General features: G+C 35.3%; 1 protein-coding gene across 5 annotated transcripts in view; it reads right to left on the bottom strand.

Moving 5' to 3' along the window:
* Positions 1-17,192, bottom strand: part of L3MBTL4 (L3MBTL histone methyl-lysine binding protein 4) — a 452,666-nt gene that overhangs the window by 367,984 nt on the left and 67,490 nt on the right. For all 5 annotated transcript variants that reach the window (XM_059139212.1, XM_059139210.1, XM_059139213.1 and 2 more), the window contains exons 2-3: positions 2,764-2,844; positions 2,278-2,380 (exon numbers count right to left, since the gene is read on the bottom strand). In XM_059139212.1, the coding sequence (XP_058995195.1) occupies positions 2,278-2,349 (72 nt within the window). In that variant the 5' untranslated portion in view covers positions 2,350-2,380; positions 2,764-2,844. The remainder of the gene's footprint in view (positions 1-2,277; positions 2,381-2,763; positions 2,845-17,192) is intronic.

The raw sequence follows: 17,192 nt of genomic DNA on the forward strand, positions 1-17,192 counted from the left end.
TTCTGTGACTAGACACAGACATACAGTTAACATCCAAAAACCAACTGTGGACAAGATCATCACTTGGCATGTCTTATTTAATGCTGGGAGTTCATTAAACCATACCTAACCTGACATCAAACCAAAGAGTGTATGACACCATGTCACTTCGCCAGCTGCAATATGTAAATGCATAACCACAAACCACTTGAAGACCCCAAAACCCAGACCAATACATGGTAAGAGCCTATGAGAGGTCACTAATGAGAATGTTCTAATGCCCCACTATCACCAAAACCGTCACTATGGATGTATCCTGGTCACTTCTGCCACCTTGAAATGTGTAGGAATACAAAAAGTTGCCACAGGGAAAGAGCATAAGTTACTAAAAGCAAGATGTATTATACCCTCTAGCTGTCAAGATGTCACTGTGAGGTATTTTTTAGATGGGATTTATACTCAAATAGTAGACTCTGAGTAAAACACATTATTTTCCATCATGTGGAAGGGCCTCATCTAATCAGCTGAAGGCCTTAATAGAAAAAAAGTCTGACCTCTCTAAAGAGGGAATTTTGCCTCCAGAATGCCTCTGGACTCAAGGTTGCAACATTAACTCTATTCTGGGTCTTCAGCCTCCCAACCTCCCCTGTAGATTTCAGACCTGTCAGCTCTCACTATTGTATGAATCAATTCCTTCGAGTAAATCTTTCTATATACTGTACACATATACATCTCATTCAACATTATCAAGTAGGGACAAAGATTGTCAACAGGGATGTGACAGGACAGTCAACTACTAGGGTTCTTTCTCTGGAGAACCCTAACAAACACAACACCCTCCAGTCCACAGTCTCTGTCCCTCACTTGATAATGATCAGTTACCTCCATTGTTACAAAGAAAATTCCCTTTGGGACGTGTGGGTGGCTCAGTCAGTTAAATGTCCGACTCTTGGTTTCAGCTCAGGTCATTATCTCAGGGTTGTGAGATTGAGCCCTGCGTCAGGCTCCACAGTGAGCATGGAGTCTACTTGAGGATTCTCTCCCCCACTCTCTCCCCCTACTTCACTCACATATGCATGTGTGTTCTCGACTCTCAAATAAGTAAATCTTTAAAAAGGAAAGAAGGATGGAAGGGAGGGAGGGAGGAAGGGAGGGAGGGGAAGAAGGTCTCTAAAATTCCCACTAAAATGTACCATGACTAATATTTGGATTTTCCTCCTGGTATTTTCCTACACATACATATGTATAGTTTTATCTCTAATTCAAAAAGTAACACATGTTAATGGTAAAGTATATGAATAGAAAAGATAACATATGGGTGCCTGGGTGGCTTGGTGGGTTGGGCCTCTGCCTTTAGCTTGTGTCGTGATCTCGGGGTCCTGGAATCAAGCCCTACGTCAGGCTCTCTGCTTGGTGGGGAGCCTGCTTCCCCCTCTCTCTCTGCCTACCTCTCTGCCTACTTGTGATCTCTCTCTGGCAAATAAATAAATAAACTCTTAAAAAAAAGAAAAGAAAAGACAATGTAAAAAGCACCTGTATCCAATCATCTAGTAATAACTACTCAATGTTTTAGTCCGTCTCCAAGACAAATTAAAGCTCCTCCTTAAATAACTATTAGATAACTGACTGGGGGGAAGTATTTTTTTTCTTTTTATCTTTTATATTTTTTTAGATTATTCATCAAATAATTACCCTCAGTTGGAGAAATATCCTTTTCTAATAAGACATAAATTATTTGTGCTATATTTGGTGGGAAATTAAAAGGAAAGAGTTAACAAATTTTATTTGATAAAATATTAAGTATCAAAGCATTTATTGTGAAAGTTAAATCCTGTAAGTATTTTTCACAGAGATAATTATCTTATCATAGCCATGCACTGTGTTTGTAAATACCAGCATAAAATCTTGGACAGCACAGGCCAGTCACAGAATATCTTAAGATGTAACTGTATGAATTACCATATCTTATGAGATATACATAGTAAAATATTTTTTCTTTTCTGCAATATGTTATATTTAAAATACATGTAAATGTGTTCAAAGGATATGCATTAAAATGTTTTTAAATTTTTTTTAAAAAGTTCTCTTTTTACTTTAAAATGAATTATTACCCTTTAAAATGTTGTCAGGCTTTAATGACATTTATATTCTATACCTCTGTATATAAAACTCAACCAGAAGCAGACAGCTCCTACTTATTGAAAAAACAGCCTCTGCTGTGATTACACAAACTATACAATTACACTGTAAATTTCCACAGTGAGCACAAACTAAGGGCCCAGGAACTTGACATCTTACCAAGCATCCATCCTGATTCAAATGCTCTTTGGAATCCATACTAAGCTTCCTCTTTCTGTTGGGCTGTTTCATTGCCACTTGAGCACTTCTTAGCAGTGTTTTTCTGCAAAATGGTGCCACATAAAAAAAAGTTTAGGAGTTTTTCCCCTTTAGAATAACAAAAACAAACCCAAATAATGCTTTCATTAAACTTCTAACTGGTTGCCATAAATACACTGAAAAATGAGCTGACATAAGATTTCACTGTTGCTCTTATAGATCCCACTAAAATAATAAGTTAATGGGGAAAAGAGATGAGTTTTCTACTTCATCTAGAATTTGTATCATAAATAAAATAGATACTATTTCTTTGGTCTACCTAGCACAATATTTTTGGCTGTTTTGTGCAGTTTTGGGGAGGCAGTTGTTTTTATTTTTGTTTTCTTTTTTGCTTAATTTAACTAATTCAGGTTCACTGCAATCTACCTACTCAGATTCCATACTCACATGGTCTGACTGTCCACAAGTGTCAAGGCAAAAGTATTCTTGGTGAGAGGGCTTTTGTCATACAAGGAATAGCATAGAAATCTGGAACAGAGAAAATTAAAAAAAATATGAATCCAATTTACCATGACCATTCTTCAGTATGCTAATAAACAGTAGTGGACTAGTAACAAAATTAAATCAGTAATCAAAAACCTTCCAACAAACAAAAGTCTAGGACCAGATGAATTCACAGGTAAATTCTACTACACATGTAAAGAGGAGTTAATAACTATCTCTCTCAAACTATCCCCCCCCCACAAAAAATAAGAGGAAGGAATTCTTCCAAATTCATGATATGAGGCCAGTATTACCCTTAAACCAAACTAGACAAAGGTACCACAAGAAAGAAAATTACAGGCCATTATCCTTGATAAATACAGATGTAAAATCTTCAAAAAATATTAACAAACTGAATCCAACAATACATCAAAAGGATCATTCACCCTGATTAAGTGGAATTTATTCCAGAGATGCAAGAATGGTTCAATATCTGCAAGTTAATCATGACACACATTATTAAAACAAAGAATAAAAATCATGTGATCATCTCAAAAGATGCAGGAAAAGCGTCTGACAAAATTCAATATTCATTCATGATAAAAACTCTCAACGAACAGAATTTAAAGAGAATATACCTCAACATAATAAAGGTCATATATGACAAAACCACAGCTTATATCATACTCAATAGTGAAAAGCTAAAAGCTTTTCCTCTAAGATCAGGAACAAGACAAGGATGTCCACTTTTACCACTTTTATTCAATATATTGTTAAGTCATAGCCACAGCAATCAGTCAAGAAAAAGAAATAGAAGGCATCCAAATTGGTGAGGAAGAAGTAAAACTTCCACTGTTTGCAGATGACATGATACTATATACAGCTGGCCCTCAAATAACACAAGTTTGAACTACACAGGTTCACTTACATAAATACAGTAAAATACTATAAATGCATTTTCTTCTCTTTATGGAATTTTCCTAATAACACTTTCTTTTCTCTAGTTTACTTTATTGTATAAAGACAACATATAGTACATATAATATACACAACATGGATTACTTAACTGTTTATGTTATCAGTAAGTCTTCCGTTCACCAGTAGGATCTTAGTAGTTAAGGTTTTGGGGGTTTGAAAGTTTATACACAAATTTCCACTACACTGGAATTGGTGCCCCCACATTGTTCAAGGGACAACTATAGAGAAAACCCTAAAGACTCAAAAAAACTGTTAGAATTAATAATTGATTCACTAAAGTCACAGGATACAACATTTCTATACACCATAAAAAAAAAGTCAAAGAAAGAAATTACAAAAACAATCCCATTTACAAGTGCATCAAAAATAATAAAATACCTTGGAAAATATCTAACCAAGAAACTGAAAGACCTGTGTCCTAAAAAATATAAGATACTGATGAAAAAAACTAAAGATAAAACAAATACAAGCTCAAGGATTGGAAAAATCAATATTGTTAAAATGTCGAATCTGCCCAAAGTAATCTACAAATTCCCTGCAATCCTTATCAAAACACCAATGGTATTTTTCCACACAATTAGGACAAATAATCCTAAAATTTATTTGAAACCACAAAAGACCCTGAATAACTAAAGCAATCTTGAAAAAGAAGGACAAAGCTGGAGGTATCACAATCTCAGATTTGAAAGTATATTATAAAGTTATAGTAACCAAAACAATATGCTACTGAATAAATCAGATACACAGATCAACAGAATAGAATAGAGAACCCAGAAATGAGCCCAAACATACATGGTCAGTTAATGTATGACAAAGGAGATAAGAATATAATACAACGGTAGAAGAACAATCTCTTCAAAAATTGTATTGAGAAAATTGGAACAGCTACATGAAAAAGAATAAAGAATGAAAATGGATCACTTTCATGCATTATACACAATAAATCAACTCAAAATAGATTAAAGTCCTAAATGTAAGACTTGAAATTATAGAATTCCTAAAAGAAAGTGTAGGCAGTTATCTCTTAAACATCAGCCTTAGTATTATTTTTGTGAATCTGTCTCCTCATGCAAGGGAAACAAAAGCAAAAATAAACAAATAGGACTACATCAAACTAAAATGATTTTGCACAGCAAAGGAAACCTTCAATAAAAAAAAATGGTGGTCTACTGAGCAGAAGATATTTTCAAATGCTGTATCTGATAATGGGTTAGTATCTAAAATATATAAAGAATTCAAGGCACCTGAGTGTCTCAGTCATTTGAGTGTCAGACTCTTGGCTTTGGCTCTGGTTGTAATCTTGGGGTCATGGGAAAAAAACCCACATCAGGCTCCACGCTCAGCAAGAGTCTGCTGGAGAATTCTCTCTTTCTCCCTCTGCCCTCTCTATAATAAATAAATGTGAATGGAAGGAAAGAAGGAAGGAAGGAAGAATTAATCCATATAACACCAAAAAAAGCAAATAATCCAATCAAAAATGGAGAGAAGTCATGCATAGACAGTTTCCCAAAGGAGACTTTGAAAAGAAGACACATGAAAAGATTCTCAACATCACTAGTCATCAGAGAAATGCAAATCAAAACACAATGGGATATCCCCTCACACCTGTCACAACAGCTAGTATCAAAAAATCAATAAAGGGATGCCTGGGTGACTCAGTCAGTTAAGCATCAACTCTCAATCTTAGCTCAGGTTTTGATCTTGGGGTCATGAGTTCAAGTCTCACATAGGGCTCCATCCTGGGTGTGGAGTTTACTAAAAAAAGTCAATAAATAACAAGAGTTGGTGAGGATATAGAGAAAAGGGATCCCTCTTGCACTGTTGGTGGGAATCCAAGCTGGTACAGCCCCTATGGAAAACAGTATGGAGGCTCCTCAAAAAAAAAAAAAAAAAAAAAAAATTAAAAATAGAGATACTATACAACCCAGTAACTCCACTTCTAGGTATTCACTCCCTCCCCCCCCAAAGAAAACACACCACACTAATTCAAAAGGTTACACGCACCCATCATTATTCACAAAATCCAAGATATGGAAGCAACCAAGGTGTCCATCAACAGATGAGTGGGTAAAGAAAATGTGATATATATCTATATATATAAATATACACAATGAAACATTACTTGGCCATATAAAGAAATTAATTCTTGGCATTCATGACAACACGGATGGCCCGAGAGGGTATTAGGCTAAGTAAAATAAGTCAGATAGAAGAAGACAATATATGATTCACTTATATGTAAAATATAAAAAATAAAACAAATGAACAAACAAATAAATTCACTAATATAGACACAAAACTGGTGGTTGCCAGAGGGGAGGGAAATAGAAGGATGAGTAAAACAAGTGAAGGTAATTAAGAGATACAAACCTCCAGTTATAAAACAAATATGTCATGGAGATGAAAGTGCAGCATGTGAAATATGATCAGTAATATTATAATAATATTGTATGGTGACAGATGATAATTACATTTATTGTGGTGACCACTTCATAATGTATCTAATTGTCAAATCTCTATGCTATATTCCTGAAACTAACATAATATTATACATCAAATGTAGCTCAATAAAAAATAAAAATTAAAAAAATGAATAAACACTAGTAGACATTCTTTGAAAAGTTATCTGGAATGAGTTTTTGATAAGCAGGTTCACCATTTTAGAGAACTTAGCCCTTAGCATTATCAGATTACCACTGAAGCAAGAATTTGGTTTGAATAATTTTAGCTACAACTGACTGACATGTAATTTAAAAGTTTAGCTGACTTAAATCATCTACAGTCCCCAGTGTTTAGAATCATTCACTCAAACTTCTTCCCTGAGATGTCCTCCTGCACAATGACCCTGGATGCTACAAACCGAACACACTCACTACTGAATTCATCACTGCCCCTCCCACTGCCTCCCAGCTACACTCTCTCTTCCTGTTTGCACTAACGACATGACTGGCCCACCTGTTTGCCCCCATATGCCCCTTGCCATTCTTCAGACAAGACACTGCCCAGGAGCACCAAGCCAGTGGGCAAGTGCAGGCTGAAATCCACTCTGGGCTGTGCACACACACCACTCCCCCTGGACAGGTATCAAAAAATGTATCTTCTTCTGATTCAAACAAAGACACCTCCTGGAACACTGAAAAGAAATTTTAAAAAATGAGTGATTTTTTTTTTTAAAGACACCTCTTGGGCTACTGGTGGCCCTGACTTTGCCAGAGCCAGAGGACTAGCAGTTAGCATCATTTCATCCATTACATCAGCCCTATCAGGTTTTGCTCATTTTTAATCTACTTGACATTTCTTTTTTTAAAAGATTTTATTTATTTATTTATTTATTTATTTATTTGAGAGAATGAAAGAAAGGGGGGAGAGGTAAGGACAGAGAGAGAGGAAGAGAGAGGGAGACCCAGAGTGGAGCTCAACATGGGGCATGATCTCAGGACCCTGAGATTATGACCTAAGCCAAAATGAGGAGTCAGATGCTTAACCGCACCCCTCTACAATTCTTGGATTTATTTTCTCCCCCTATATCTATTAAATCTGACCACCTCCAATCTTATCATCCCGTCAACTATACCCTGCTGCTTCTCAGCCCACACTTTTGCTGATCCCTCAACCTTGGAAAACCGTCCCTGCTATCCATCCCTCCTTTTTCAATTGAATTCTTACTCATCCTTTATGACTCAACTTAAAGAGACTTCATGGCCTTGAGAAAAGCCTTCCTTGCTCACCTCCTGCTCCCAAAGGACAAGGTGCATCTGACATAAAATTTATTGTACTTGTGCTTATCTCTGTCACATTATTCAATACCTTATACTATATATTTTTATTTATATATAGGTCTCCCCTTATGTGGCCAATGACAAGGACTGTGAATTATTGATCCTTATTTTCCTATTGTCTACATAGCTTCTGGCTCAGTATGTATTTGTAACCCTGAATTGCATAAACACATCTCTGAATTACAGAGAAGCCTCAAACACCTTAAGTTAGTGTTACAGTCCTTGATCCACACATTATTCCTTTTACAGTGCTGTTTCACTAGTGTGAGTATAGTTCTCTAACGTGACAACCCCTCTTTTTCCTTCATATATTAAAAAACAAAGAAACAAACAAAACACATTTCCTCATATCCATTTCCTTCCAGTCATTTGATATTTATGTCCTTAAATTCAATAACATTACATTCATTTTATAGGGTATAAATACAATTTATCATGTGTAGCTCCCAGGAATACTCTGAACATGTATGCAGATGGACAGCTTAGACTTGATGCCTTTAGCAAAGTATTATTGCACAAGACATAAGCACCACCAAGGCTAGCTTGCATTTCACAATTAATAACACCCCATAGCTTGTCAAACTGAAATCATCTGGCTACTAATGCTTTTCTCCTGCCACCAGAGTGATCTCTCTTTCTAATTCCTAGTAATTATCTCAATAACTCTGGTTTGTTTAGAAAGAACAAGAAGCCTGAATCCATATTATTATGTATTGGGGAAAAAAAGATGAAAATTTTTCCACTGAGAAGTTTCAAAGTACAATTTGGTTAACAACTGGATTCCCTTTAGATAATACAACCAAAAATATAAAAGATACCTAACAGCCTATGTAAGTTTTTGTTCCCAGACAAAAAAGAATCAAATATTCCATAAAATGCAAAACAAATGAGATGGATGATATGACAGACAGACAGAAGACAAGATGACACACAGGAAGACAGGGAGATTTTATATGATCCCTTCAAATGTCAATTCATAAGATGTATTCTGATCAAAAGATAGAACACTTCTTTTGATATAAATTTAACCTGATATCCTTGGCATGATTTCAAAATATATGGATTATTCTGATTGCCTTAACAATGCCCAGTCCCCAAATGCCCCAAATGTCACATCAGTCACATGCCTCCTTTCCGAGTTTGGAAGAAATAAAAAAAAATTAGAGTCAAGGAAGAATAACCTTGGACTCTAAAACACATCAGAGAAATCTTATCAAGAAGAAATGAAGAATAGTGACAGGTGGCACTACTCCCCAGTGCACGTTGGCTTTGTAATTATATCCAAGCACTAACTGTATGTAACAGACGTGATTTTAAATGATTTTAATTAAAGACTCTCCTAATAATATGTTATATTAAAACAAGACAGCCAATATATGTAAATGATCTGTATCTCTGTAGAAAATTTGGTAACAGTGCACTGATTTTTCAAATGAATCCTTTGAATCGGTTTGATTTCCCTTCAGAGTTAGTGGAATTTTCACACTGCATACTGCCAAACACTTGTGTTACTGACCTTCTAATTAAGAAAACAAATTAGATTACTTATTAGAAAACATATAATTTCAATTCAAATTTTAAAAGTCTGAAATAATAAAAATAATGCACTGCCTGCCTATGTCCACTTGCTATTTGGTAATTCTTGCACAAAATGCTTATTGACTACCTGTTACCATCAAGACTGTCACAGGTACTTTGCAGAATATAAGGATGATATGTAAGACATTCCAGAAAGGAAGATAATGAAGGTAGCCATTATTGCCCTGGATAACCCAGCATAATTCTGTCTCATGCCACCCATACTGGCATAATTATCAATAACACCACCTTCCACTCCCCAAAATGTTCCAGTTTGGACAGCAAATTCTATGGTCACTGCATGGACAAGAAACATACATAAGTTAACAAGAAACATAATACTTGCCATTAAAGAATTAAAGTGGGCAATTTGTTCACAGAAAGGAAAGTATGTCTAACATTGATTAGAAAATGTACTGTGTAGGAACATTTAAGCTGCTTCTATGATGTTGCACAGAATTTAAAGTGAATTTAGCACCACAATATCCAATACAAATATCTGATTATTGCACTGATTTGCAGTGCACGCTACCAGGCTAAAATGTATTAATTGGGTATACTTGGGCCCAAGCTTAAGCATGTCAAATAAATCCTCGTGCAATTGCATCAGTGTTCTTGGTGGTCAATGTCGATTATAATACACAGTAGTTGGTGTCTGAATAAATTAATAAACAATTGCAAATGAGTATATTTTGACAATTTCTGCATGAATTCCTGCTCTCTCTTAATTGCATTAATAGCTAACATTACCTGAATACTCATATCTGCCTGGCATATAGTTAGCTTATAGTTGGCATATAGTTAGAATCCCTCTACCTATACATTTTCAATTAATACTTATGACAATCCAAGGACATATATACCATTATCACTCCTTTTTTCACAGATGAGGAAACAGTAAATTGCTCTAAACAAAGAACAAAGCCATTAAAATATACCCAAATAACCCTCTCTGTAAATATGCAGTACATCAGAAACAAAGTGGCAAGACTTGAGTCTGTTGGGCTCGAGAACAAGAGAAAGGCAGAGGAAATTAGGAGTCCAGTGGTCAACACAATGTGGGTACTGAAGCCAGTTTTACCCCTTGAAGCCAAAGGTGGCAGGAGGCTGCACCAGTGCTGAATGGGAGTCAAATGGAACTTCTGCCACAAATGCCTGGAATGATGGGTTATAACTATGAGTCAGAGAAAGCAGGAAGAACAAACGCTAACTCCTGACAAGAAAGTGGGTTCTGAGGAGCCAGACACAGGCAACCACAAACATTAAAAATTCAGGAGAGAGAAGGCATGTATAGAATAAGAAAAGAAAATAATCTTACTCCAAGTGCATCGCAAATCAAAATTCAAAAATAGATAAAGAAATCAAATACTAAGAAAGATTAAAAAAATCAGCTACTAGGGGGGTGAAATTCATCTTGATAAAATTTAAATTGTAGAAAATATTGAGGGTAACTGGGTCACTCAGTTGGTTAAGCACCTGTCTTCAACTCAGATGATGATCAGATTCCTGGGATGGAGTCCCTCATCAGGTTCCCTGCTCAGCAAGGGGTCTGCTTCCCTCTGACCCCCCCACCCCTTGCTCATAATCTCTCTCTCTCAAATAAATGAAGTATTTTTAAAAAGAAAATATTAATAAGTATTCTTTAAATAATTAAGTTTAGGATGCTCAAAAAGGTAAAAGAAAAGACAGTCCTAAAAAGTGAAACAAAAAATTATAAACAATAATACAAGCATGTGAAGAAAAAGGGTTGGACATGAAAAAAGTTTAAAACCTTTCCAATTTTAAGTGTAGTCAACAAGATAACCAAGCCTGATTTAATTTTTTAGCTAGAACAAGAAAAAGAGAATATTTAAATTACTAAAACCAGAGTAAGAGAGGTTACATCAATACTGATCTTACAAAAATCAAAAGGATTATAAGGGAATACAGTTGACCCTTGAACAACACAGGGCTTGGGTCATAGGTGTCCCATGCAATCAAAAATCCACTTAGAGCTTTAGACTCCTCAAAAACTATTAATAGCCTTTTTTCACAGATGAGGAAACAGTCAATTGCTCTAAACAAAGAACAAAACCATTAAAATATACCCAAATAACCCTCTCTGTAAATATGCAGTACATCAGAAACAAAGTGGCAAGACTTGAGCCTGTTGGGCTGGAGAACAAGAGAAAGGCAGAGGAAGTTAGGAGTCAAGTGGTCAACACAATGTGGGTACTGGAGCCAGTTTTACCCCTTGAAGCAACCCCTGTGGACCAAAGCTTCAATGACATAATAGTTGATTAACACATATTTCATATGTTATATGTATTATATACTGTATTCTTATAATAAACTAGAGAAAAGAAACTGCTATTAAAAACATAAGGAAAAGAAAATACATTTACAATACTTATCAAGAAAAATGTATGTATAAGTAGACCCATGGAGCTCAAACCTATGTTGATCAAGGGTCAAATGTACTATGAAAACCAAATGCAAACAAATTAAATAACTTACACGAAATTTCTACAAAGACACGTATTAGTGAGAATGACTCAAGAAGAAATGAAACTTCTACAGCACAAATTACTGAAAATAAGTCAAGAAGAAATAGAAAATCTGAATATATCTATAACAAGTAAAGAGATAAAGGTAATAATTTTAAGACTTCCCTAAAAGAAAAGGCGAGGACTGCAAGATTTATACTGAATATTCAAAGAATTAATACCTATCCTTCACAAACTCTTTCTCAAAAAAAAAAAAAAATAGATGAAACAATACTTCCAACTCATCTTATGAGACAGACCCAGTACTGCCCCAATTTGTCTACAGACAAAAATAACACAAGAAAATTCAACTATACACCAATATTCCTTATAGACACAGATTCAAAAATCCTTAACAAAATGCTAACAAACTGAATCCAGCAACATATAAAAGAATTTCACAGCATGACCAGGAATGGAAAGTTAGTTTAACATTAGAAAATCAATGAACATATAATACCACATTAAGAAAATTAAGGATAAGGGGCGCCTGGGTGGCTCAGTGGGTTAAAGCCTCTGCCTTTGGCTCAGGTCATGATCTCAGGGTCCCGGGATCGGGCGCTGCGTCAGGCTCTCTGCTAAGCCTCCTTCTCTCTTTGCCTGCCTCTCTGCCTGCTTGTGATCTCTGTCAAATAAATAAATAAAAATCTTAAAAAAAAAAAAAAAAGAAAAGAAAATTAAGGATAAAAACCATACAATCATATAAATAAAGAAAAAGCTTTTGACAAAACTTAGACTTTCAGTGATTAAAAAATATTACTTTCATCAAAATAGGAATAGAAGTAATTGCCTAAAGCTGATAGTGTTTATCAAACTCCTACACCTGAGATCATACTCCGTGGTAAAAGACTGAAAACTTTCGTCCCACAACCACAAATAAGACAAGGATGTCTCTCTTCAACATTTCTACTTAACAATATGCTAGAGGTTGTAGTCAGGGCAACTGGACAAGAAAAAGAAACAAAAGGTATCCAGATGGGAAAGGAAGAATTAAAAATGTTTCTGTTTACAATGACATGACTAGTATGTAAAAAATCCCTAAGCAATCAACTAAAAAGCTATTAGAACTAATAGATAAGTTAAATAAGATCAATATATACAAATCAGTTGCATTCTTATACAAATATAATTGACAAGACAAAATTAAAATATTGCATTCATAATAGGATCAAAAAATAAACACAAGTTTAATAAAGAAGTGTAAGACTTACAAGCTGAAAACTATTAAATACTATAAAAATAAATAAATGAAGAAATCAATAAATGGAAAGATATTCCTTATCCATGGATTGGAAGATTTACCAATTTAGATAACAATATTCTCCAAATTGATATACATATTCAGTACAATCTCTATCAAAATCCCAAGTGGTTTTTTTTTTGCAGAAATTTATAAATTGATCCTAAAATTCATATGGAAATGGAAAAAACAAACAAACCAACAAAACCCCAAAGAACCACCAAAACAATCATTAGAAAGGACTCACACTTCCTGGTTTCAAAACTTAATACACACAAAAATAAATTCAAAATGAATGAAAAACCTGACTGGGAGACAGGAATCCATCAAAATCCTAAAGAACACAGGCAGCAACCTCTGTGACCTCAGCTGAAGCATCTTCTTACTAAACATGTCTCCAGAGGCAAGGAAAACAAAAGCAAAAATGAACTATTAAGACCTCATCAAGATAAAAAGCATTTTTTAAAACAGATTTTATTTATTTATTTTAGTGAGACAGAGAGAGAAAGAGAGAGAGAGAGAGAGAGAGAGAGAACATGAGAGGGGGGACTTGATTCTGCGACTCTGGGATCATGACTTGGGCTTTTTTACACAGCAAGGAAAATAATCAACAAACTAAAAGGCAACCTATGGAATGGGAGAAGATATTCACAAATGACATATTAGATAAAGGGCTAGAATCCAGAATCTCTCAAGAACTTATCAAATTCAACACTCCTACTCCCCGCCAAAAATCCAGTCAAGAAATGGGCAGAAGACATGAACAGACATTTCTCCAAAGACATGTAAATGGCCATCAGACACATGAAAAATGTTCAACATCACTTGACATCAGGGAAATACAAATCAAAACTACATTCAGATACCACCTCACACCAGTCACAATGGCTAAAATTAACAAGTCAGGAAACAACAGGTGTCAGCAAGGATGCAGAGAGAGGAGAACCCTCTTACACTGTTGGTAGGAATGCAAGCTGGTGCAGCCACTCTGGAGAACAGTACGGAGGTGCCTCAAAAAGTTGAAAATGAAGCTACCCTACCACCCAGCAATTGCACTATTAGGGACAAAGATACAAATGTAATGCTCCAAAGGGGCACCTGTATCCCAATGTTTATAGCAGCAATGTTCATAATAGCCAAACTATGGAAAAATCCCAGATGTTCACTGACAGATGAATGGATAAAGATGTGATATCTATATACAATGGAATACTATTCAGCCATCAAAAAATGAAATTTTTCTATTTGCAATGCCATGCATGGAACTAGAGTGTGTTATGCTAAGTGAAAAAAGTCAATCAGAGAAAGAGTATTATATGATCTCACACATATGTGAAATTTAAGAAACAAAACAAGGGAACAAAGGAGGCAAAAAGGAGTGAGGGAGGCAAACTAAAAACCAGAGTCCCTACTACTAGAGAAAAACTGATGATTACCAGAGGGGAGGTGGGTGGGAGAACAGGTTAAATAGGTGATGAGGACTGTCATCACTTGTTGTGATGAGCACTGAGTGTTGTATATGAGTGCTGAGTTACTATACTGTACTCTTGAAACTAATATTATATTGTATGTTAACTAACTGTAATTTAAATAAAAACTGAGGGGGGACCACAATAATCAAAACAGTATGGGACCAGCATAAAGACAGACATACAGACCAATTTAACAGATTGATCTTCTAGAAATAAACCCATACATTGTTGTCTACTTAATTTTCAAAAAGGTGCCAAGACAATTTGCTAGGGGAAAAACATTCTTTTCAACAAATGGTGCTGGGACAACTGAATATTCACATGCAAAATAATGAAGTTGGGGGCCCTCCTCACACCATATACAAATATTAATTCAAAGTGGATCATAGACTTAAATGTTTGGTAGAATCCACCAATGAAGCCATCTGGTCCTCAGCTTTTCTTTGCTGGAAGTTTTTTTTTTTTTTTTTTTAAGATTTTATTTATTAACTTGACAGAGAGAAATTACAAGTAGATGGAGAGGTAGGCAGAGAGAGAGAGATACGGAAGCAGGCTGCTGAGCAGAGAGCCTGACACGGGACTCAATCCCAGGACCCTGAGATCATGACCCGAGCCGAAGGCAGTGGCGTTACCACTGAGCCACCCAGGCACCCCTGCTGGAAGTTTTTTGATTACTGATTCAGCCTCCACAGTAGTTACAGATTAGTTCAGATTTTCTGTTTATTCATGATTTAGTCTTGGTAGGTTATATATATCTAAGAATTTTTCTATTTCTTCTGATTTACTCAGTTCGTTGGTGTAGAATTGTCGATGATAGTCTCTTACGTTCCTTTTTATTACTATAGCATCAGCTGTAATGTCCCCGTGTATTTGATTTTGAGTCTTGTCTTTGTTTCCTAGTTAGTTTAGCTAAAGACTTTTTAATTTTATATTTTCAAATAATCAATTCTTATTTTCATTTATTTCTATTGTTTTTCTGTTTTCTATTTCAGTTATTTCTGCCCTAAACTTCGTTATTTTCTTTGTCCTGCTATCCATGGGTTTAGTTTGTTCTTTTTTTCTAGTTTCTTGGGGTGTAAAGTTAGCTTGTTTATTTGAGATCTTCCTTTTTAATGTATTCACTTACCACAGTCAATTTTCATCTTCACATTGCTTTTGCATACTAAGTATGCCATAAGTTCCATTATGTTGTATTTTTTTTCATTTGTCTCAATATTTTCTAACTTTCTTTTTGATTTCTTCTTTGACCCACTGGTTATTCAAGAGTGTTTATTTAATTTTACATATTTGTGAGTTTTCCAGTTTTCCTTCTGCTACTGATTTCTACCTTCACTCCATTGTGATCAGTAAAGATACTTGGTGTGATTCCAATCACTCTAAATTTGTTAAGACTTCTTTTGTGACATAACACATGACCTACCTTGGAGAAAGTCCTGTGTATGCTTGAAAAAAACAGGTATTCTGCTGCTGTTGAGTGGAACGCTCTATATTCATCTGTTAGGTCCATTTGCTCTATTCAATTGTTTAAGTCCTCTGTGTCTTTACTGATCTTTAGCAGATCTTCTATCCATCACTAAAGGTGGGGTGCAGAAGTCTCCTACTCCCACAGTAACTATTGTCCATTTCTCCCTTTAGTTCAGTCAATGTTCACTTTATATACTTAACTGCTTTAATGTTAAGTAAATATATGTTTACAATTGTCATATCTTCCTGATGAGTTGACCTTTTTATCATTATATAATGTTCTTCTTTATCTCTTGTGACAGTGTTTGACTTGAAGTCTATTTTTTTTTTTTTTTTTTTGATAAAAGTGTAGCCACCCCTCTTAGCTATAGAAGCTAAGAGGATCTCTTCTGGTTTCCATTTATATAAATATACTTTTCCAAGCCTTCATTTTTCTCAGTTTAAATTCTTGATTTGTAACAGAGTGAGACATTCTCAATCTTGCCATTGCTCCATATGAACCAAATACATTAAATTTGGGCTTGCCTATGACTCGCTTTGGCCAATGGGAAATACAATGTGAGCTGAGGTTTAAAATGTGCTTGTGCAATTACTGTTGACCCTACTACACTACAACTACCCACCATTAAAAGAGTATGCCTCAGTTGGCCTTTTATCCTTCAGAGCTGACCCCAAAATGAACGCAGGTAGAACACACTTGAACCTGACTCCACCTGCAGCCAAGCCTCAGCATATGAATGGCCTTAAGTCTTTCATAAATCACCTAAGCAAGCCCAATGACAAATCACACAAAGATCTATTAAGATTTTGTGATGCAATAGTTTTTGGTAGCAATAGCAGACAGAACAGTCCATAAGATGGGGGGAAAGGGGACAAAATCATGAATAAGAATTTCACGAAGAAATTTAAGGAAGTTGCTCAGCCATGTTAGTAATCAGGGAAATTAAGAATAAAACCACAATGAAATACCAATTCATGACCATTAGAGTGTCAAAAATGTAAAACTCTGACAATACCAGATGTTGGCAAGGGTGAGGAGCAATGGGAACTCTCATACTCTTCTGGCAGCCGATTAACCATTGAAAACAACTGAAGTTTTGTTGATGTTTAAGATGTTTGAGCAAACCCCAGGACCCTAGAACTCTAGTAATTGTACTCTATTAGGAGAAAAGTTTGTATTAAATGGGGGAAAAGACTGGAAACAATCCAAATATCTATCAACAGGAATCTGAAAAAATAACTTGTGTAATATTCCCACAATTTAATGTTACATAGTGAAAATGAATCAGGTGCAACTACATATGCAAGAACTTAATTAGCAATAATATTGGATAAAAAAAGAAAACCAGAAGACTGC

Source organism: Mustela lutreola, chromosome 11 (assembly GCF_030435805.1).
Source record: "Mustela lutreola isolate mMusLut2 chromosome 11, mMusLut2.pri, whole genome shotgun sequence".
In the NCBI taxonomy this organism is placed as follows: domain Eukaryota; kingdom Metazoa; phylum Chordata; class Mammalia; order Carnivora; family Mustelidae; genus Mustela; species Mustela lutreola.